Source organism: Accipiter gentilis, chromosome 19, assembly GCF_929443795.1.
Source record: "Accipiter gentilis chromosome 19, bAccGen1.1, whole genome shotgun sequence".
NCBI classification, from domain to species: domain Eukaryota; kingdom Metazoa; phylum Chordata; class Aves; order Accipitriformes; family Accipitridae; genus Astur; species Astur gentilis.
The window spans coordinates 11164648-11189566 of record NC_064898.1 but is presented as its reverse complement, the minus strand read 5'-3'; the positions used below and the strand labels follow the sequence as shown (position 1 = coordinate 11189566).

General features: G+C 38.7%; 1 protein-coding gene across 1 annotated transcript in view; it reads right to left on the bottom strand.

Moving 5' to 3' along the window:
• GUCY1A2 (guanylate cyclase 1 soluble subunit alpha 2) overlaps positions 1-24919 on the bottom strand; it is a 167455-nt gene that overhangs the window by 121549 nt on the left and 20987 nt on the right. The window contains exon 4 of the mRNA XM_049823385.1: positions 243-961. Within this exon, the coding sequence (XP_049679342.1) occupies positions 243-961 (719 nt within the window). The remainder of the gene's footprint in view (positions 1-242; positions 962-24919) is intronic.

The window sequence follows — 24919 nt, the reverse complement described above, 5'->3', positions numbered from 1 at the left end:
TCAACTCCACAGCACAGAATTTTCTGAACGGCAGCGTCACGATTTTCTACAACATCACAGGCAAAGCTTATAAATAATTTAGGAAAATATTCATTTGGCTGGGGAATACCACTTAGCCCCTGTTTACAAGGCATAAGTGAGCTTTCCAGAGTACACAGGACTTGAGCTGCTTCTCCCTGAATAAATAATCCTCTCCCATCACACACATATACACACATCCCCTTCCAAATTAATGTTCTTACCTTATCTTTATTTTCAGAGCCAGAATCCTCAAGTTTGGTGCGAATGACAAAGGGAGTAGATAACCTCAGGAGAACCCGTTCAAATGTGGCACTGATTTTAGGAGAAACTATGTCGAAGCAGTCTTGGAATTTCAGAGTTTTATGAGTGTCACATCTGAGCTGCTTTCTAAGACCTTCTCCAAGCTGGAGAACCAGCATGTTTGGATCAAACATCAGATGAAAGGGGAAAGCTCTGCAGAAGGTGCTGATGCTAATCCTCAGGTCTAAGGGGGACTGAGAAGTTCCATGTGGAAGTGCTTTTGTGATATTTGCATTTTCATGTTCTTTGATAAGGAAAGTCAGACAACTGCAGTTACCTGGGTTCGTCCCCTCTGAACACAAGTTATCATTAGTGACCTGTTCTACTTCCACTTCTAAGCGGTAAATCTTCTTTGCTGCTGCCTTTATCATTCCCATCATCGCAAATCCCACAATCTGATGTGGGTGAAAGTAATGAAGCATGAGATTGCCTTCAGGGAGCTCTTTGCATAGGAAAGAAGGGGATTCCAGCGTAGCCTGTCTTCCAAATGAAGTTCTAATGTGCTCCAGCAAAGCATCAAAGCCATTGAAGAAGTCTTGAAGGGTCCCACCTACAGCTCGAAGAACTCTTTCATTCTCATCAAAGCAGATATTGAAGAATTCCTCCCCAAACTTTTCTTGCATTTCCTCAAACTTCAAACCTATAGGACAATGAGACATTAATATCAACAACATAGTATGCTACTGTGTCACATTTCCACTTTGTTCTCTACTTGCCCAGTATTTTTCCGAGTCTGTGAGAGTGGCTTTTTCACTGGATACCTAGCCATAGGACTTCTGTCTTCTCTGGTGGTTGGGAATAACCCTAGAAGCCATTTTTGCCTGTCACCTTAAGTCCTCATGCTTTCAGTTTGCTGTCACAGCCAGCTACTTGTGGGATTTACACTTGCCTGTCTCCTTTTTCCTTCTGGAAGCCAGGATACATTATAATTTCCCTGAGTTTTGCATGTCACATGCAGTGTGCTGTGTGAATGCACCCAGCCACAGGTACATCCCCTCCATTGCTGACCTCAGCACTAATGAGGTTTCTGCTTTTATAGCCCCTCTGTTCACTGCCTCTATGAGCTCTTACAAGCTTGAAGAATAAGCTACTGGGACTCAAGTCAGGCCTTTGGCTTTCAACAAGCAATGTAAAGCCCTGCACTCACATGACAGTTTAGTAGCTGGGAGAAGGGAGTTGTGGGTTTGGGGTTTTTTTCCAGAGAAAATACTTTCTCATTATAGCTATTGGGCACTGCCAGAAGATACAAAGGAATAATTATGTCTTTTTTGTTGCCTGCAAAGGAGAGCAAAGCCTTTCCAGTTTAGGCTTCTACTCTTACCCATCTGTAAAAAAAACCCTGCCTCTTAGAGCAATCTAAACTGCTAGTAGATGGGAGAGCTCTGTGACATCTCACAATGTCAATTCAAGTCTCCATCACAGAAATTCAAAAAGTTTTGATTTACAGAGGTGATAAGGCTGGTATTGCTGAAGAGATGAAAAAATAACAGTGATGGAAGCCCTTGGATACAAATGTGTATCAAATCCTATTCCGGTTTGTTATTTACCGTTTTAAGGATAACCTAAAAAAAAGTAATTTTGAGATGGTTATTAAACATTTTTCTCTGTCTTATTTTAGGGAAGACATACTCTGTTAAGTTTCATCTGTATATAATCCCTGTATCACTTAGTCGAGTTACAAAATTAATCAGATATGTTTGTATTTTTCTAAGTTGTAATAGAAGAAAAAGAAGTATGAATCAGCTCTATGATGTGAATTACAAATATCCAGCAAGAGTTTTCAAAGGAAATTAATATAGGAATTAACAACATAGTTCCTTCAATGTATTGAAATCAAATCAAATCAATCACATTTCAGTCAACTAGCCCAATACCTTAAAATCTATCTTGCATTCTAACAGAAATGAAGGTCAGTTATTTATTTCCTAAGGGCCCAACAGGCCCTTTATTTTAATGTGTATTCAGCATGCTTTATAACATTGATAAGATCCCAGTAGATTACTAAACTTCTCATTGTTTGTTTAGATTGCCTGTAGGCTTTTAAATTTGGAACAACACTGTGATTAGTGACTTCCATGCCCAAGAGGTATAACAGGGGACAGAAGAAGTCATGCATCTGTTGTTTGTGGACAATAACCTTTGATCATCTCAAGGCAGTGTCTGAACTGCCTACACGCACAGGCATAGTTATAACAATCAATATTGACAAGTCTGAGCATTCCACAGCTTTCCAAACTATCTGCAACAATAGTTTTGTTTGGACCTTCAATATGATTAATAGCAGGATAAAATACATAAAATTACATACATAAACAGGACAACATGACAACATGACAAAGCATATTTTATAAAAGAAGTAATAGTAATAATTTGGGAAAGTTCATTCAAATGCCATTACTCATAATCAAATTTGGTCACTAAACTAGGTTATTAAAAAAATATTCCCAGGATCTTTTATGACCACAGATGGTCAGATCTGCACCCAAGCCAAAAGAAAGTACCTCTGGTACACAATGCCCCCTAATATGCTGACTCGGAGGACAGTGTGCCAATTCCTGACTCATTACCACTACATCTGCATAACATAGTATTGTAATATCTTCCATAAAAATACTGACTATAACCCAAAAAGAATTAAATTCTAACCTTTACCAATAACATTGTCATAATTGGATTAATAGCAAGGAGCTAAGAAATGATCATATTCATATCTGTACACAAACATATATGCATACTTTTAAATCTTATTGTTCTGTAGAGCGAACTGTGGTAGCTTTAGAAGTCTGTCTGTAAAAGTGAGCACTCCAGCAGGGGCACCCAAGACTGTAAGATTGTAGAGGCCCTGAAGGCAGGAGAACAGGACAGCATCAGAAACCCCTGGACTATTCATACAAATGACCAAATACTGTTACAGAACTATGTAACATCCCACAAAGCTGCCCGAAACAAAAGCATAGGTGAGCTGTCTTTAAAGTGTATTATAAAATTACAGTAACAATCAGTTGCCCTGGCACCACTAACTGAAAATACGGTATGCAGAATTGATCACTCGTGTACTTCACTGCTATATGTCTAAGCCTTGTCTCATTATCATTAACAGGAGTTGTAACTTAATATTCGGCCTAAGGTTTTGCTGATTGTCTTAGACTGGTCTTGTCATTCACCCTGGAGGACTGGCTGTTCAATCTGGATGCAACATACTGACTCCAAGCAATACGAATTATACTATGAAATTCAGGTCAACAACCTAGCTCGGGGACATGCCACTACTTTTAAAAACATTTTAGCTTTGAATTGAGTTACACACACTACCAGCAAAAAATTAGATTAGCTCAGAAGAGCAAAATGGATATGCCCAAGCTCAACCAAACTGCTTGTCTGTCTTAGTCAGGAATTTTCTCTACAATAATAAGAGACTATGAGATACTGAGAAAATTAAACAAAAAGTCAGACAATTTTCTAAAACAAACAAGTATAATGTACATATCAGGGAAGTTTCTTCCTAAGCCTCACCAATAAAAGGTCCGTTTTTGCTTAAAGCACGATGTTTTTTCTTTAAATCAAAAGTCTTTATTTAAACTCCTATTATACAAACACACACAAACTATTTTTTTCCGTATTTCTACAAAGCTCTTGGCTTTAGTGATGTATGAAGCTGCACAAAATACTTAACCTGTATTTTTACTGACTTATTCCTGCCTCTGCTATTGAAACAAATGATGAACAGAAGCAAACACTTACCTAACATTAACTCTGTATAAATTTCATCATAACCTTTTCATTTACTACCTGTATAAATGATATATATTCTGTGGAGTTTCTCCCTACCCCCTTCTCTATACCTGTATCTGTTTAGCTTTCAAGAGACAGTAGAAATGACCATCATCATCACAAGGAGAGAAAATATCAGACTGCATCAGATCGCTATTCAGCTGCTCTGAAATCTTGTCTCAGGAGTTATTAGTATCAGATGCTATAGAAAAACTGTAAAATCTAATGGAAAATTGTGAAAAAAATACAGTTTTGAGGAAGCTCCTCCCTAACTGCTACAGTAAATGTTTGGCTTATTCACTGAAATGGATGGAAGTACCAGATTGGGAGATAGTTTTATTACATATAGAAAACCCTGCTTGTTAAAAAAGTTCCCAGAACTCTTTGTCTCTATACTGCATATTTTACTACATTTGGAGGCTTCCACGGCTAATTATTATCCTTAAAAATTACATTCAGTATGATTTCCAATTCCAAAGTATTCAGTATTTCCTTTGTTTTTTATTTTGAGAAAAGACAAATAAAATCTTCAAAATAATCTTCTTTGTAACCTTCAGGTTATACATCTGCATAAACAGTCTAATCTTTTCAAACTCATCTCACATTAAACTCTTTCTCTGCATCTTCATTTTGTTTTCATTTTGATTTTGTAGCTGAATAATTCAAATTGAAGATGGCACTGAAAATGTGAGTCAACTTCTGTTTATCATAAACAATTATTTGCTATTCCTTTCTGAAAAGCTGGCATTTCCATTCTTGCTTTTTCACTATGGACCTTTTATCAAAATGTTCATTCAGCTGCTCAGAAGAAAAAAATAATATTTGAGATCTGTATGCGTGCCCATCACTTCCAAATGCAGAGGCCACTGCACTCCCATATCACCTTATGCATGACTGACAACCATAGATAGGGCTTCCTAATAGGCACTAGCTTGCAATCAGTAAGTAGGAAAAAGTCTTCCTTAGTTTCACCAAGACACTTCACTAAATGGTAATGATACAAAATAAACCAAAATTTATCCCAACACTCTCTGCTGTTGCCCAAGTCATCTGTTATTTAGAGATTCTGGTATTTACCAACTTTCTACTAGTACACTGAATGAAATTCTAAAAATTCATCAGTCTCAATTTGCTTTCCTCCTGGAAAGTGATCTACTGTGTTCCTATCACTTAATCCACTTCTTTGAGAAGACAAATCACATTTCTTAACTCCAATACAGTTTTTTTCCCTCAGTAGTTTCTTCTTGTTTCTTTTTCTTACAATGTTATTTTTATTGTAGCCTATACTGGAGAGGAATTAAATATACACATCATAGAAGGGAATTGAGGCAAAGCAACCGCAGAATGAAAATATTGCTATGGGCCTCCATTAGAAAGCGCTTTGGGATCTATAACAACAGTACTATGTAAGATCTATTATTATCCTTCGAAAATGTGTCTCAAAGACACTTAGAGAAGACATCCTATACTTGTGAGCCAGATCCAAAATTACCAAAGTCTTTAAGCATAGGCTCGAAGTACAAATTAAGTATTTCACTGAACTGGAGCAGAAATAGATGACTTCATCCTGTAATAACACACTAGTAAAAGGTATTTCTTCATTTTCTTTTCAGCAATTCCTGTAAACTGCAAATCCACTACAAAACATCAAGGAACTAATACAGTATTTCTAAGTATTTTGTATATTACTAATTGGAGAAATTAGATAGGAATCTGTTCCCCTAAAGAAAATCACAAATCATAGGCTCTTCAGAAACAAATAGAAGATGAATGATGTGATAAAAATGTCAAAGTAATCCATTAACTTCCAGAGCAGTTACAAGCCAACCAGTTCTTCCTTAAAGTAAATCATGGTTACAATGGTTGCAGAGTGGCCAGCATCTGATTCCTTTGGCATAGAAAAATACCTTTTTGTTTCTGGGAGACCCATTAAGAACTTGTAAACGTCAAACATTAAGGGAATGGCACAATTAAATATGAATTGTGAATGTAAGCAGGATTTGCCACTTTAAATTATAGCAAATATCTCTTAAATGTTTTTGGATTATCAGATTTTTGGCATAAGATCTTTTCCTTAAAAAGCCTTTTGGACAGAAAGCCAGGTGGCAGTTCAGAATTCCAAAGCATAATTTAAGATGGTATGGAAAGCATCATTTATTCCTTCAATAAAAAAGGTTTTGATGTGTACAGGCTAATGCTGAAGGTACATTAGATGAATCATTTGGCTTGTAAGTGAGCCTAGTACCAGCATCTAATTACTGTATAAAGGTTACTGTATAAAGGACTTTGATCTTACTTCATTATGATGATGAACTTTTATCATCCTGGGAATCCAGATAGTATTTTTATATTACCCTTTTTAGTGGTTTTTATATAAATACAATAACATCATTTTATGCCTTTATATATGGTTTTGACACAACTGTAAAATTTGTACTACACTTCTCTTACAGTGCCATACAGGGCCTGCATATCTTTCAAGATTTCATAAAATAAAAATGACAATTGTTGTTAAAAAGAATTCCTCACACTTCTTCACTTATTTTATCCAATTTTAATGAGGTGTGTTCTTTCTTTGTTTAAGTGGGGTCTATCACAAAAAATGCTTAGAAATATTGTTGTAATTACCACCTCTTGGTGAGGACCTGATCACCTGTGCTCAGCATACATGTGAAAGATTCTGCTCCAAACTGCTGACACAGGAAGCTCAGATGAGATCTTAAAAACAGGCAACGTTCTTTTTTTTTTTTCCCCATATAGCACTTCCAGTAGCAGCCAATTCTTCAGGGAAAGCCAAGCTGTCTGAAGCAAGGCTATCATCATTTTATTTCCCACATCACAGCTTCACAGCTTGGAAACCTCACTTCTTAGATTTGCACAGGGTTTATTAAATGAAAACTGCAATCACTCGATTAGTGATTCCTAAAAATAAGGCAGATCCAGTTTGTTTCATGTTAACTCTAGAGATCAAACAGCAATAGGAACAGTTTTTAAATTTGCTTTTGCATTAAAATAAGCATATATAACTTTGAATTGACATAGGGAGCAGAACTTCACTTCTTGGACAGAATAAAATTGTAATGAAATCTAAAAACTTCTCCCATATAAATGAAAAATCATCTCTCGTAATTCCTCACATACATAAAGGGCTCAATTCAGCTGCTTGAATATAGAAATCTAATTCTACTTGAGTCTTCATAAGGCATCCAAGTCATCTACAAAAGAAATAACAGATAGTTACATCTACCAGGATATGGAACTTAAGGGAGACCTACGCATTTTTGAAGGTTTGACAGAGGTCACACAAGATACCCCACAGCACCTAAAATAATGGCAAACACCTACATTTAGTCAATGAATCATGGCCAGAATGTCTTCTATTTTATTAATAGACTTCTGCAAGATGTTACTGTACATCATAACCTCAAACTGCTGACTATCTACTGGTAGTTCATCTGCTTTCTAACAATAAATAGCTCTGATTTGAGAAGAGTGGGACGTCTAAGGCCATTTGGTATAAACATTTGTCCTTTTCTAATTTAGATGTATTCATCTCAGTTTTAAAATCACATGAATTATGTGATTTTTGTTTAGATTACTTTTGTATTACTAGTGAGCTGTAACATCTGCTAAATAATAGGAATCCTGTGTGTATAGCTTAGACTCCCCCTGGACAGAGTTCCAAGTATTACTAAAATCCATTAGTATCACCAGTCCTCTGGGCCATGTAACGTTTCCTTTTACACCATTTGTAAACCAACAATTTTAATTATAAATCAGGCTGTGTATCCTAAATTAGTTGCATCCTAATGACTATCTGCAGATCTTAGCTCAAAGGAAAAGGAAAGTGATAGTAATTTATGTACTTTCAATATATAAGCATTTACAGTTTTCAGACACCTGCCAAGCAGTCACTGTGTCAAACCTTTGTCCATCTTTTCCAATTACATCACCTGTTATAATCTCACGGTAGGCTAAGATCTGTTCTGGCATCTCCTTTTCAGTGTATTTCCTGCCTTTGTACTATTTCTCAGCAGTGATGTGCTGTTATTATTTAATAGTTACCAGAATGATCCCAAATTTATTGCTCTTTAACTACAGAATATGGGTAAGAGCTGATATTTTCTTAGTTTCATAAAGGAAACACAGATCTTCAGCTTTGACAGATTACTTTTATAGAATTATGCTCTTTGCACTGAATGAAGGAACAGCCCTGCAAGGTATATTTAGGTATGAAGCGATTTGCTCTATACAAAGGAGCCTACAGCACATATCTTCTTCAGTGATGACAAGCAAATGTCACCGAGAGCAAGAGCTCTCTAAACCCCTACACCAACCATGGAATGCAACTCCTCCTCAGTGTCTTGCGGAGGCTGAATCCAGAAGCATGATCTATTTCCCTGACAGGATAGGGCTCTGGGCTGGGATTCCACACATCTTATCACCAGTGGATTTGGAAATCCTTGCCACTGTGCCATATCATTCTCCAAATGGAAGATGCCCAGAAAGATATTCATTTAGAAATGTCAGAGAAGCAAAGTCCTCATACCACTTTCAGAAGTAAAATCAAGAGGACAAGCATTATTATTAACCTATAAATTAAGAATGCATAAAAGGAAAAATCCTTGCAACACATTTGAATCCACATGCGGAGCTGACTTAGCAACCATTGACGTATGCTGTGCATTTTTTAAGGAAAACGAGTAATTGTAGTAAGATTTTAGGGGCCAAATTTTTATAACAGATTAAAAAGAATTATGTTGTATAAATTAATTACTTGAATAAAAAAAAGAGAGTGATTTCTGTATCTTAAGCAATAGAAAGTCAAATAGGTGCAATTATTTCTCCAGGCCTCCTTGCTGAAACAACTATCTGATACAAGTGCATTTGTAACTTTGGGCCATGAGCCCAAGGTGTTGCAAGTGTTATTCATGCAGTATATGTAGCATGGTGCTGCAGTACATGCAATTTAGATATTGTCTAATACATGAATAGGCTTTCAAAGACAACATTTCTTCCATGTCCTTAAAGATTGGGTATGAACACCTACTTCTGCTTTTGCAAATTTTGCACAACAGATTTTTTTATAGGTATTTATGAATTTAGGTTACTTTTCATTAGTTTTACTGTCAAAGTTATGACAGATTACAGAGTACCTCAGCAAGATGCAAAGAGGTTCCAAAGGAAACAAACAGGTAACTCCCTTTACAAAACTCCCTTTCTTTTTTTTGATTGAAGTAAGAGTGAAAAATAGTTCATGTCCAAGTTCATAGTCCATTAATTGTGTACAGTGTTTGAAAAGAGTGTTTGGAGGAGGTGAGGTGAAGGCTGTACAATTTTTATCTAGTTTGTGCATTTGGGATGTGAGAAACATCATGTAATACATCAGAAGTACACAGTGGGGTTGAAAAATGTAAACCGGGCATTTCTGTATTGCTTCGTAATAATGTGCTTCTGTGCTCAGTAGCACAGACCTGCTTGGAATATCTGCCCAAAAGATAAGCAGGAGACACGTCATGATGTCTTTATGTCCCAAAATAAACTCCTTACAGTAGGAATTACAGACTAACAAAAAAAGTTTTCATCCTTATTTTCCTGTTGCCAAAGTTTTAATTTGAAACTACCTAGAAGTCTTCTGCTTTATTCTGACTAGTTGCAATAAAGTAAAAATGCACACTCTAATCTTACTTGAAATCAAATTATGGGGACAAAAGCAGTCCCAAACAAGATTTGGCTGTCATTGCTCAAAATGCTGAATGTACAAATGGTATGAAAACATCTTTGCTTTTAGAAGGTTAAAATCTGAACAGCACTGACATATGGTTTAAAGGATTAAAAAAACCCTGTTATCTCCATTATACAGATGGGAAACTGAGGCATGGAAAGCATAAAAACTTGCCCAAGGTCAAATAAGAGATCTCTTCAGATACAATCTCTCTCCCTAACATACCTAACATGACTATAGTCACCTAATAAAGAAACGTGGTAGTCATCCACATAATATACTTCATCACAGGAATCTTACACTTATTATTTCTAAGATAAGTTCAAGTTAACACCACCAATCTGCTCTGAACACAGTTTAGCTAGCCAGCTAAAAGCATTATCTGTATCAACAAGATAAAACATACCAGTGCTTATTCTTCAAAATACTTTATTTCCAACTAGGAACTTTATAAAGGCTCCCTTTACAAGCTAGGATTTCTCTTCTCTTTTCCTAAATCCCAACACATCATCACTTGTTTTTCCTTTGGATGACAGGACTACGGCAGTGATTGTCCCCCTGTACTCCGCACCGGTGAGGCCGCACCTCAATGCTGTGTTCAGGTTTGGGCCCCTCACTACAAGAAAGACATTGAGGTGCTGGAGCATGTTCAGAGAAGAGCAACGAAGCTGGTGAAGGGTCTAGAGCACAAGTCTTACGAGGAGTGGCTGAGGGAACTGGGGTTGTTTACTGTGGAGAAAAGGAGGCTGAGGGGAGACCTTATCGCTCTCTACAACTACCTGAAAGGAGGTTGTAGTGAGGTGGGTGCTGGTCTCTTCTGTCAGGTCGCTGGAGATAGGACGAGAGGAAATGGCCTCAAGTTGAGGCAAGGGAGATTTAGGTTGGATATTAGGAAAAATTTCTTCACTGAAACTGTTGCCGAAAAACTCGGAATAAAGAACTTATCAACACTAATTTAGTGTAGATAAGCAGACACTTCTTTATTGACGGCCGGGTGCGCGGGTGAGTCCTCTCACGAACCACGCACACCGAACACCAAAATCATACACCTTATATTAAACTTATTCATTCATATTCATTAGATTTCCAAGAAATGTTATACATATTCATTAGATTTCTGGGAAGTTATTAGCATATGTTAATGTCCTTTACGCATGCGCATTGAAGGTCTCTGGTGGTCTTCTATAGCCCTCTGGTGGTCTTCCACAGTCTTCCTCACTTTGTCCGATAGTTGACCTCTTAGGTGATTCTGCGCAGTACAACTTTCGCCATCATATATTTGATTACATAAAATACATTCAATGTTAATTCCCAAATTAAATGTTACTGATTTAGGGGGAAATGTTACTGATTTATTATTGATTTGTTATTATTAGAATTAATCATATTTAATTTTAATAGGAATATAGAATTATATATTTTTATGGCATTTTATATATTTAACCAACAACCAACAGCTGCTGTGAAATCCTCTGTATAACCCTGTACCAAGGCCGGAGGAATTGGCCAAAATCATTTAGTAGGAACATTTAGGATTTAGATAACAAGTAATAAAATATATATATCTTAGTTAACAAGTTTGAGATTTAAGGTGATTTTGAGTAGATTATAACAACAGTATAGTCATAGAAATTTAGGAACATACAAGATGTGCTGTGCACAATAATAAAAGAATAAGTATTGTTTAAAATTAGTTAACCATAGAAACTTTGACCGATTTGTTAGCTTTGTAGTGTTTTGTTTTAAGAGACTGAGAGAGAGATCGTTATGGACCTTAGTTCTGTTACATGAAACCCCACTTTGGTCAACATTACAGGTAGTGGAACCAGGTGAAATCAGCCAATGAGTGTCTTAGTATAAGAATATTAATAAAGTGACGTGATTGAGGACCAATCATTGAAAAGGTTAAATTTGGGAATTAACATTGAATGTATTTTATGTAATCAAATATATGATGGCGAAAGTTGTACTGCGCAGAATCACCTAAGAGGTCAACTATCGGACAAAGTGAGGAAGACTGTGGAAGACCACCAGAGGGCTATAGAAGACCACCAGAGACCTTCAATGCGCATGCGTAAAGGACATTAACATATGCTAATAACTTCCCAGAAATCTAATGAATATGTATAACATTTCTTGGAAATCTAATGAATATGAATGAATAAGTTTAATATAAGGTGTATGATTTTGGTGTTCGGTGTGCGTGGTTCGTGAGAGGACTCACCCGCGCACCCGGCCGTCAATAAAGAAGTGTCTGCTTATCTACACTAAATTAGTGTTGATAAGTTCTTTATTCCGAGTTTTTCGGCAACAGTTTCTGGCGACCCAGATGGGACCTCGCTGAGAGAGACCGGAGGAGTCGGGGACCTGATCGGTTCCAGCCGGCACCGAGGATTTCTCGGGGATACCCATCGATCCCCGATCCATAAGGCTCTTTGCGACGTCCCCTGGATTTTGGTAAGACACTTCTTTTCTTTTTATATTAAGGATAGTGGGTTAGAGTCCCACTAAAGTGGGTTAGAGTCCCACCGGTGGGTTAGAGTCCCACCGTATCGTCTGCCTGTCAGACGCGGCGAAAGCTGCGCAGGGTTGGACTGAAGGATCCTGAAGGAAGTGGAAGCCTAGGCGTCTGCCCGTAAGACATAAGCGAAAGCTATTGCTGGGTTGGACAATTTGGGAGTGGGTTAGAGTCCCACAGCTTTTGAGGATTCTGGGTTAGAGTCCCAGCTTCAAAAGCATTTTGGGAGTGGGTTAGAGTCCCACAACTTTTGAGGATTCTGGGTTAGAGTCCCAGCTTCAAAAGCATTTGGAGTGGGTTAGAGTCCCACAACTTTTGAGGATTCTGGGTTAGAGTCCCAGCTTCAAAAGCATTTTGGAGTTTTGGGTTTGAGTCCCAATTTTTAAGGAATCTTTAAGAATATACGTGTATTTTTGTGAAAAGGTGTGGGTGTGAGTGTTGTAAGTGTAAGACGTGCACGAACTGAGTGTGGAGTATGGAAGAATGAAGTGTGGGTTTGAGTAATTATATATCTTGTATGGTATTTGATATATAACTTGCCAGGGGATATTGGTTATGACTCTTGCCTAGGGAAGTCGGCTTTGTCCGTGCCCTAGTCGAGTAGGTGGACTCCATTACCTGGCAACAATTGTCATCAATATTTATTTGATATCTGACATTTGATATTGGTTTGGTATCGGACATTTAAAAATTGAATATTGATATTTGATATTTGATATATAATAGTTATCTAGTATTGGGCATTAACATAATGGCATTGGCCAGAATATTCAAAAGTAGGAGTATGGGAAATTTGTCTACTGATGCAAAGATACCGAAAAACTCTCCGTTAGGATGTTTATTAGCACACTGGAAAGATTTTCAGGATGATTTGCGGAAAAATCAAATGATTGAATATTGTAATAATTGGTGGCCTTCGTATATATTAGAAGATCAGGAAAGGTGGCCCATGAATGGAACACTGAATTATAACACTATCTTGCAATTAATGTTGTTTTGTAAAAGGGAAGGGAAACAGGATGAAATGCCATATGTGGATTTATTCTTTTATTTAAGACAGAGACGGGATTGGCAGGAAGAATGTAAGCTAACTAGTAGAGGCAATTTGGTGATGGCTATAACATCTGACAATAGGAAAGGGAAGAAATGTTGTTTGGCGTGTGACACTGGAAAAGAGTGTGTAAAGGAGAAAATTGTCCCCAGAGAAGATGAAGGGCCGGAGTTGGATATATCCCCTCTTAGGAGGGGAAGGAATTGGAATCAAGGGCATAGGGAACGGATGGAAGCAGAAAGCAGTGGAATAGAAGATCTGGGGGAAGGACCATCTGAAGTTGTAATTCATACCCCCATTTCTCGGAGGACTCGACAGCAGGCACAGACAATAGCTCCCTTGCGTCAGGGGGTTGGGAATGACGGGCCGGTGTATGTAAAAGTGCCCTTTTCGGTCACGGACTTGATGGCTTGGAAGCAGGCAGCTGGAGTATATAGGGAAGATCCTGAGAGGGTAGGTAGAGTGGTGGATACTATAATCAGAACGCAAAATCCGGATTGGAGTGATTTACAGGTGATCTTGGATAATTTGTTGGATGATACAGAAAAACAGATGGTACTAAAGACTGGCAAAGCACAGGCAGAAGTGGCTGTAGTAAGTGGAATAACAGGTGGAACAATAGAGCAGAATTTTCCGTCTGGGGATCCGCAGTGGGATCCAAATAAGGAGGAACATAGAGAAAAGTTGAGACGGTATCAGAAATGGATTTTATATGGAATTAAACATGCTATGCCTAAATCTTTGAATTGGTCTAAAATATATGAGGTGAGACAAGATAAAAACGAGTCTCCATCAGCGTTTTTGGAGAGACTGAAAGAAGCTGCCAGGAAATATACTGATTTAAAGATAGATACAGAGGCAGCCCAGATACAGCTGGCTTTGATTTTCATGGGACAATCGGCACCAGACATAAGAAAGAAACTTCAGAAACTGGAGGGAGAGGATTCAAGGAGTTTGAATAAAATGCTGGAGGTAGCATGGAAAGTATATAATAACAGGGAAAAGGAGGAAAGGAGAATCAGAGAAAATAGATTATTGGCAGTAATGACAGGTACAGCAGACAGAGGACGAGGTAGAGGAAAAGGGCGAGGTATCAGTGGACGGGAAGGATTTAGGAATTTTAGTAACCGAAATTTTAACACCCCCTTAGGAGTCAATCAGTGTGCTTTGTGTAGGGAGGAAGGACATTGGAAAAGAGATTGTCCCAGAAATGAGCAGTGTTCGGGACAAAATATTCAAAAGGAGGTAGCTAGAATGATGGTTTTGGATGAATGAAGGGGACCGGAGGGGAACCCAGCTGAGCCTCTGGTTATAATTAAGCTGGGAGAAAAAGAAGTTAAATTCTTAGTGGATACAGGAGCGACATTTTCTGTATTAAATACTTGTAAAGGAAAAATTGGAACAAAAACAGCGAACATAGTGGGAGCAACAGGGAAAGAAGAAAACAGACCATTCTTGCAACCCCTGGATTTGAAGTTTGGAAATAAAATAATTACACATGAATTTTTGTATGTACCAGAATGCCCGATACCCTTATTAGGAAGGGATTTGTTATCCAAGTTAAATGCACAAATTGTGTTTGAGGAAGGAGAACTCTTTTTGAAAATACCTGAGTCAAAAACCGGAGAAATCCTGATGATACAAGAGAAAGTGGAAGAACAGGAAATTCCACCAGAGGTGGAATTCGCAGTAATTCCTACAGTGTGGGAAACAGATATACCTGGTAAATCAAAATTGGCAGCACCTGTAAAAATAGATTTAAAGGAAGATGCAGGAACAGTAAAAATTAAACAATATCCAATTAAACCAGAAGTTAGACAGGAACTGAAGAAATTGATTGATAAATTCATAGAGTACAAAATTTTGGAGGAATGTGAATCGGAATATAATACTCCTATTTTACCAGTCAAAAAACCCTCAGGTGGATATAGGTTGGTGCAAGATTTGAGAGCAGTGAATCAGATAGTCAAGGATATATATCCTGTGGTAGCAAATCCTTATACGTTGCTAACAGCGTTAAAGGAGACTCATCAGTGGTTTACAGTGCTTGATTTGAAAGATGCTTTCTTTTGTATACCTTTGGAGAAAGAAAGCAGAAAGCTGTTTGCTTTTGAATGGGAGAATCCACAGACAGGGCGAAAGATGCAGTTAACGTGGACAAGATTACCCCAAGGATTTAAAAATAGCCCGACAATTTTTGGGAACCAACTAGCAAAAGAGCTTGAAATTTGGAAACAGGACAAACCAAGGCCTGAACATCTACTTTTGCAATATGTGGATGACATCCTGATTGCTACGGAAGAAAGATTTACCTGCATACAGGTAACCATTGATCTCTTAAACTTTCTGGGACTAAATGGGTACAAGGTATCCAGGAAGAAAGCTCAAATAGCACGGCAGACTGTGATATATCTGGGCTTTGAGATCTCAAAAGGGCAGCGACAATTGGGAAAAGATCGCAAAGAGACTGTTTGTAGCATACCTGAGCCGAAAAACATCCACGAACTCAGAGCAGTCCTGGGAATGGCCGGGTGGTGTCGTCTCTGGATTATGAACTACGGTTTAATAGCTAAACCGTTGTATGAAGCCCTAAAGAACTCTTCCTTTGTGTGGGGTCCAAAACAGCAGAGGGCCTTTATGGAGTTAAAACGTGCTTTAATGTCTGCACCTGCTTTAGGCCTTCCTGATTTAACCAAGGATTTTCAGTTGTTCGTCCATGAAAGACAACGCTTGGCACTTGGTGTGTTAACTCAGAAGATGGGAAGCTGGAAGCGACCGGTTGGATACTTCTCCAAACAATTGGACACAGTGAGTAAAGGATGGCCAAATTGCCTTCGAGCGGTGGCTGCAACAGTAATGCTTATACAAGAAGCTCGGAAATTGACGATGGGAAAAACTATAATAGTCTATGTCCCACATATGGTGAAAACTGTTTTGGAACAAAAGGGGGGATATTGGTTATCTCCGAGCAGGATGATGAAATACCAGGTAATACTAACTCAACAGGATGATGTAATTTTGAAAACGACTAACCTGGTAAATCCGGCAGTGTTTTTAAGTTCTATACAGGAAGAAGGACAATTGGAACATGATTGCTTGGCTGCTATTGAATATGTTTATTCCAGTCGTGAAGATTTGAAAGATGTACCACTGGAGCAACCGGACTGGGAGTTGTATACTGATGGTAGCAGCTTCATGGAACAAGGAATCCGATACGCTGGATATGCGGTAACAACAGATACCACGGTTATAGAAGCAAAAGCATTGGCAAGTAATACTTCAGCTCAAAAGGCGGAACTTATTGCTTTGATTCGAGCTTTGGAATTAAGCGAAAACAAAAAAGTGAACATTTGGACAGACTCAAAGTATGCCTTTGGGGTGGTACATGTCCATGGGGCACTGTGGAAAGAAAGAGGATTGTTGTCCTCTCAGGGATCAAATATTAAACATCAAGGTGAAATTTTAAAATTATTACAGGCAGTTCAAAAACCAGATCAGGTAGCAATCATGCACTGTAAAGCACACCAAATTGGAAACACAAAGGAAATTACTGGAAATAATTTTGCCGATAGAGCAGCAAGAAAGGTAGCCAAGGAACGAGCATGGCAAATGGCACTAATTCCCTCCAAAACAGTAACTCTTCCCAGGGAGGAACCAAGATATTCAGAAGAGGATGACAAGTTAGGCCAATTATTAAATGCTAAGAAAAATCAAGCCGGATGGTGGGTAACACCTACAGGACAGGTGGTACTTCCACCCGTTCTGATGAGAGAAATAATTCAAACGAAACATCAGGAATGTCACTGGGGAGCAGAAGCCTTAGCATCCTCCTTACAAAAACAAGTAGTATCGCTTAAAATGTTAGGAATGGTAAAAATGATAACTGCAAAATGTGAAGTATGTTTGAAAAATAATCCAGTGGTCAGGAAAAAGGTACAAATGGGTCGAATAAAATCTGGTACAGAGCCTGGAGATTACTGGCAAGTAGATTTTTCAGAATTACCTAGGCAGAATGGATATCGGTACATTCTGGTGGGGGTTGATACTTTTACAGGATGGCCAGAAGCTCTTCCCTGTCGTTCCACACAAACAAAGGAAGTAGTAAAGTGGTTACTACGAGAAATAATTCCAAGGTTTGGAGTTCCAATAGGAATTTCTTCTGACAGAGGTCCACACTTTGTTGCGGAGGTAATTCAAAATGTTAGTAAAATTCTGGGTATAGCATGGGATCTGCATACTCCATGGAGACCGCAATCCAGTGGGAAAGTGGAGAGGATGAATCAAACTCTAAAAAGGCAAATAAGTAAAATTTGTCAGGAGACTAATTTAAAATGGCCTCAAGCACTTCCATTGGCATTATTAAGGATCAGAGTACAACCAAAGAGTGGAACCTCAGTCAGTCCTTATGAATTGTTGTATGGGAAACCTTATGAGTCCCCGGAACCAAACCCAAATATGCATGTAAAAGGAAAACAAGATGTGTATAACTATTTGCTTTCCCTAGGAAAAACTTTGGCCGTGATTCGGAGGATTGTAGTGTGGAATAGACCATTATCCTTGGAAGCTCCGGTCCATGACTTCCAACCAGGAGATTATGTCTACGTGAAAACGTGGGCTTCTGAACCCTTGCAAGGACGTTGGAAAGGACCTTTCCAGGTACTGTTAACCACCTTCACGGCGATTAAGATTGCCGAATCAGAGGCTTGGATACACTACACTCGAGTGAAGAAAGCACCTGCTACATGGAAGATCATCAGCCGTAACCCGAAGACTTTGAAACTGACTCTAAAACATGTCTAATTTTTTATATCAGTTTGTGATTGTTCTATTCATAGTGGTTTGGCAGATGGTGTTGGTGGAAACCTGGACGGAACTGATGAATAGGAACAAGAGACAAGTAGAAACAGAGCAATTGATTGGCATTCCAGAAAAATCGGTTGAGGAAAATTTGATGTTAGGATTGATTAAAGGATTTGCCCATTTACAAAATGTTACTCAGATCACTGCTTGTTTACCAATACCAAGAGCAGTAGGGGAAACTATCCCTTGGGGAATTTTAACCATGAATTTAACCATCCTGGAACACAAAAACGAAACCACTCACTGTAAACAAGTGCCAGTGACACAATGGTTTGAGCAGGTAAAGGTTATCAGAAAACAATGGAAATGGATGGGCAGGGAAGTAGATTGTCTGAAATTATTGAATCACCAATTCACCCCGGCCTCCCCTTTAGGAGATATGTTTGCTATGGGTAGTCCTATGGGATGGTGCTCGTATGATGTACAAGTCAAAACTAACGAAAGTCGGAGTATTATGGAATGGAAATGTAATGAGACTAATCAGACCATCCCAGGAAACCCAGTTAGCTGGGATTCGATATGGTCTATGGCCATAATGTTTCAATTTCAGTATATGGCCAAAACTTCTTGGTGTATTACTTGGGATGGATTAGTTGTTACAGCCTGGCCATCTATAAATGACAGAACGAGTTCACTGCGGATAAAAGAGAAAATGGTATCTTGGTGGAAATGTGAAAAGGTTTATGATTGTAGTACTACAGACCCAGCAATAGAAAGAATTCCCCCTTTGGCTGCGGCCTTGAAATATGGCTGCTTGTGTAGAGGACTTAAAAATGATCTCAAACTAACTGAAACATTCCTACCTAAAAGGGGAACCTTTCTTAGTTGTAGAAAAATTACCATTCAGAGTCCAGGACATTTAGTTTGGGCACTAAGTGATGGAACCTGGACAACTCAATTATCACTGGATGGTACAGTAAAGCAAATTAGCTTAGGCATGCCAACATTGTGTCCGATTTGGAAGAAATCACCATTCAAAGGGCCTTTGGAGAATTTAAGGTTAAAACGGACCAAGAGGTCTGAAACAGGTGACGATATATGGAATGAACCATCAACAGGAGTAAAAATTGGCTGGGCTCTTGAATCTCTTTTGAACCCCATAGCTTCATACAGAAATAGAGAATGGCTTTATCATCTAACAGGCCAGGTAGAAAAATTGGCGAACATTACGAAGAAAGGGTTTAAGGAATTAAATATCCAACTGCAGGCAACTTCCAGGATGACTCTTCAAAATAGAATGGCCCTAGACCTACTTTTACTTAAAGAACATGGAGTGTGTGGATACCTTAAGGATAGATTAGACCATTGTTGTATTCATATTCCTAATGTTACTCAAGACGTAGAACATGATCTGGAGCTATTGAGCAAAATTGAGAAAGAAACCGAGGCCATTCGAGAGGATGTGTCAGAAGATTGGCTGGGAAAAATCTTTAGCGGGTTAGGATGGAATCTGAGTTCTTGGTTAAAATCTATAATTAAAACTCTGTTTCTGTTGCTAATTATTTTTATGATGATCATGCTGACGTATGTTTGTCTAAAGAGACAACTTACAAACAGAATTGCAGTCAATCGCATGATCATGAGAGAGGTTCCAATTGTTCTACCAGAGTACAGTCCACCACCACAATATGCTGAAACAAATAACGATTTGTTAAGTACTAGTAGAGAAATGTTATGTAGATAATGTGAAAGTATTGAAATAATTTTCAACACTTTCAAAGGGGGGAAATGTTACTGATTTAGGGGGAAATGTTACTGATTTATTATTGATTTGTTATTATTAGAATTAATCATATTTAATTTTAATAGGAATATAGAATTATATATTTTTATGGCATTTTATATATTTAACCAACAACCAACAGCTGCTGTGAAATCCTCTGTATAACCCTGTACCAAGGCCGGAGGAATTGGCCAAAATCATTTAGTAGGAACATTTAGGATTTAGATAACAAGTAATAAAATATATATATCTTAGTTAACAAGTTTGAGATTTAAGGTGATTTTGAGTAGATTATAACAACAGTATAGTCATAGAAATTTAGGAACATACAAGATGTGCTGTGCACAATAATAAAAGAATAAGTATTGTTTAAAATTAGTTAACCATAGAAACTTTGACCGATTTGTTAGCTTTGTAGTGTTTTGTTTTAAGAGACTGAGAGAGAGATCGTTATGGACCTTAGTTCTGTTACATGAAACCCCACTTTGGTCAACATTACAGGTAGTGGAACCAGGTGAAATCAGCCAATGAGTGTCTTAGTATAAGAATATTAATAAAGTGACGTGATTGAGGACCAATCATTGAAAAGGTTAAATTTGGGAATTAACATTGAATGTATTTTATGTAATCAAATATATGATGGCGAAAGTTGTACTGCGCAGAATCACCTAAGAGGTCAACTATCGGACAAAGTGAGGAAGACTGTGGAAGACCACCAGAGGGCTATAGAAGACCACCAGAGACCTTCAATGCGCATGCGTAAAGGACATTAACATATGCTAATAACTTCCCAGAAATCTAATGAATATGTATAACATTTCTTGGAAATCTAATGAATATGAATGAATAAGTTTAATATAAGGTGTATGATTTTGGTGTTCGGTGTGCGTGGTTCGTGAGAGGACTCACCCGCGCACCCGGCCGTCAATAAAGAAGTGTCTGCTTATCTACACTAAATTAGTGTTGATAAGTTCTTTATTCCGAGTTTTTCGGCAACAAAAGGGTTGTCAAGCATTGCAACAGGCTGCCCAGGGAAGTGGTTGAGTCACCATCCCTAGAGGTATTTAAAAGACATGTAGATGTGGTGCTTAGGGACATGGTTTAGTGGGACTTGGCAGTGCTAAGTTAACGGTTGGACTGGATGATCTTAAGGGTCTTTTCCAACCTAAATTATTCTATCATTCTATGATTCTATATGCTTATGAAGGACCCTGCAAAAATGTGCATTGCACCAATTAAAGAAAGCAGAGTCCATCATAAAGCTGTCTGGACTGTTTTGGAAAGGATACAAAGTTAAATTAAATATTCCAGCCTTAGAAGCTGTCACTGCAAAGGAAAGCTGTGCCATTGATCTGGTACCAGGTATGGTTTACAGCATGTGAGCATGATGAATGTGGCTCCCTTAATTACAGTGGATTAAAGTAGGAAGAGTTCTATTGGTGTCTAGAGTTGTAGCAGGAGCAACTCAGTGAGGGGACGAGGAGAACCAGGTCCTTCCACTGCAGGAAGATGGTGTCACACTTCAGTGGTGACTTGACAGGAAGAAAATTCCAGTACTCAGACATGATAAATCACATGCCTCGAGCTAAGCATACAGCTTGCAGTCAGCACTTTCCTGTGAGCAGTGTAAGTGCCGGGACCGTGGTGCGAAGCATCTGCTCACAATCTTCCAAGCTTACTAATGATCTGAGCATTTGCTGTCTTCTGATGAATAATGCCAAATGACTATTTTAAAGGCAGTTAGAGGGTCAGGAGAGGTGAATCATGTTGACATTTGCTAAGGTAAGAGAGCAGGAAATTGCTTCCAAGCACCTTTAAGAAAACACTTTCTTTCAGCCCTAGACAGCAAGTCCCTGTTATCACTCATATAAATAAAGTGAGAACCAGATTTGATTCAACAGTTTGTCTAGCCTCCATCACAGTCAGATTCATTCTTGTCTCCTGTCTCAGCAATGCCAATTGCTCTACCTACACATCCCAGTGGTTACACCCTTCTTGCATATAAGAGGCTCTCACTAATCTTTATTCAATCAGAAAAATAACCATGTATGTGAGAATTAATTACACAGCCTCCGTTAATTATTTACCTGTTGTGATAGGAGCTACAATTAAAATTAAGAAGCTGGTTTACTGCTCATTCCATTATGTTCCTGTCCCAGATAAGAAGGAAAGAATTACTGCTTTCAAATTATCTCAGTGTTCTGCTCACACTGAATATTTTTTTTGCTATGTACTCAAATTAATTCTTTAAAAGGTGAGCTTTTCCAAGAGTAAGTCTCTGCAAACTTATTTTCAACAAAGTCCTCTTTAATAATTCCCCAAGACAGTAACATCTAGACATTATCCCTGCACTGTGATCCTGACAGTCCGATCTGCCCCTGACACACATGCCCTGTGAGGATACCACTGAAAAAGCAGACTGCACATTACTCAGCCATGCTAAGGGACCAGGACTAACACCAATTTAAAAGCACTCTGAAGATGAAAAAGGATTCATAACTATTTCTTAGAACACATACTTTGTGTCATGGTGAAGTAAGTATTGAATGTCTAATTTGTTTTTTTACAATATTATTATGCACATAATAACATGAAAAGTCTTTGCTTTGCATGAGTCCTGCCTTATCACTCATAGCACTTGTTTCTGTGAGTTAGCATTCAATTATTTTAAAATGCAAACAAAAAAAAATGGTAACTAATACTGGATGTTTTTACAGTTTAATTTGTTCTAAACTCTCTCCATGACCAAATGTCCAAAGTGCCAAGTACCGTCTCTTCCCAGCAGCCGTTAAAGGCACTCAGAACCTCCCTGACAGCGCCTAGCATCTCGCAGAATAAGGCACCTGACACCAAAAAAAACCATTTGGAATGTCACTGAGACACAGTCATCTCTCAGCTAGAATATGTTAGCTGTTTCACAGAGTGTACCAAGTCTGTTTAACAGTTTGAGATAGAACAGACAGACATTCAATGCATGTATCTCCAAAAGGATTTTAAGTCAGCAGGATACAATGGTCCAGACCGCAACATGGGCAGAATATCACCTTACCATATTCCCCTGACATGGAAGGTAAATCACATCTGTAATTATTATACAAGGTCAGATTTCAGTGTTGTGCCTTCTGTTGAAGAAAGTCTCTCTAACTGCATAATCCCATAAAAATGTCACAGGTTTATACTATATATTACCAGCTGAAAGGAAACTTACTATGAACCTGGATGCCATCTGTCATGCCTTCCACCCCAACATCAGCAGCCTACCAAGACTTCAAATAGAAGAGCAAAGAGGGTTTCAGCATTACAAAAAGTACAGCCCCGAGTGTAGTGAGCGCTATCTAAAAGTTCAGAAAAAAAAGCTCGTACTCAACTAGCAAAAATGTCATCATGGTATCAACAGCTGCTTTACGTTAGCTGGGCCAGAATCAGCAAGGGTTTCAAACTGGGAGAGACCCCATGAGTTGCCTGGTCAGTCAGGCCAGGTTGCTCATGGCTTTACCCAGTTGGGGTTAGAAACTTCCAAGGGCAGAGACTGCAGACACGTTGCCTCTCTGGGCAAGCTGTGTCTCTGCCTGACTGTCCTTATGGGGAAAAATACCCAGTCTGAATATCTGCTGTTCCAACTTAGGCCTGCTGTCTCTTGCCCTCCCATGCTGCACCACTGTGAAGAGCCCACCTCTGTCTCCTCGAGGACCTCCCCATAGGCACTGGGGGCTGCTGTTAGGTCCCCTCAAAGCCATCTCTGCTCCAGGCTGAACAAGCCCAGCTCTCCCAGCCTCTCCTCACAGGGCAGGTATACCAGCCCCCACCATCTTAGTGGCCTCAACTGAAATCCCTCTGGTTTATCAACTTCTCCATGGTTTTGGGCTCCCAACATTGGATTCAGTAATCCAGATGTGGTCTGTGAGTACTGAGTAGAGGGGGATAATGAGTCCCTTCGATCTGGCTCTCTGCTCCTATTCATACAGCCTAAGCTGCCATTGCTGTTTTCGCTGCCAAGACTCACCACTGGCTCATGTCCCATTTGCTGGCTACCAGGAGACCCAGGGCCTTTCCCACAGAGAAATGACTGCAACAACTCTCCATTTGCAAACTCCATGAAAGCAGCAGATGGCAAATGACAGTGCTCCACAGCAGATGCTAGACAGCAGTGGGCACACAGACAGCTATGACAATTCAGCCGCTGTGCTGCAAGCAGGTGAGCTGTGGCTACTTGACCTCAGGACTGAGCCCAAATATGCATAATTCTGATAAACTCACATTGACCAACATGACCATGTTGGTATTACTTTCTTGTTAGTAGATGGCATAATTGCATTCAATTAATATATGAGAACACCTCATGTCTTAGAACTTACTTAAAGAGTTATTGTCAGTTGTTACAATCCTGGAAGTAGAGCTGTGTAACATCAGCTTTGCTACACTACTAATTACTACCACAAATAAATCAGGAATTACTGCTTTGAAACCATTACCTTTAAAAGCAGTTACTACTTTTCCTCCTTACAGTTCCCTGTAAAATGCAGTTGCCCAGTCGTTAAAGCTCAATCTGTAAAGTTTACTCTAAAACAAAGAATATGATCAGTTTCATAGTGAACAGTTAAAACAACCTGAGTCAAAAATTAACTTTTCAGTGTCAAGCTCTGCACCTTTTTTTTTGCCTCTTTTTTTTTTTTTGCCTTTTATGGTTGATTTGTATCAGCAATACAGTTCTGACTGAAAAGCAGTAAAGCTTACTAACAACTTGGGAGGGACAATAAGCTGGATAAATCATACTAATGGATACAAATAGCCAGCTATCTAATTTTGATGCCTATTGAGACAGTTGCACTTTAGTGATGGATGATGCCATCTTGACATGAAACATTTCTAAAAGTTCATTGCAGCCAGCATTCAATATGAATGGAAGTTTCCAGAATGTTTCATGTCTCAGGTACATCCTGCTCTGTGTTT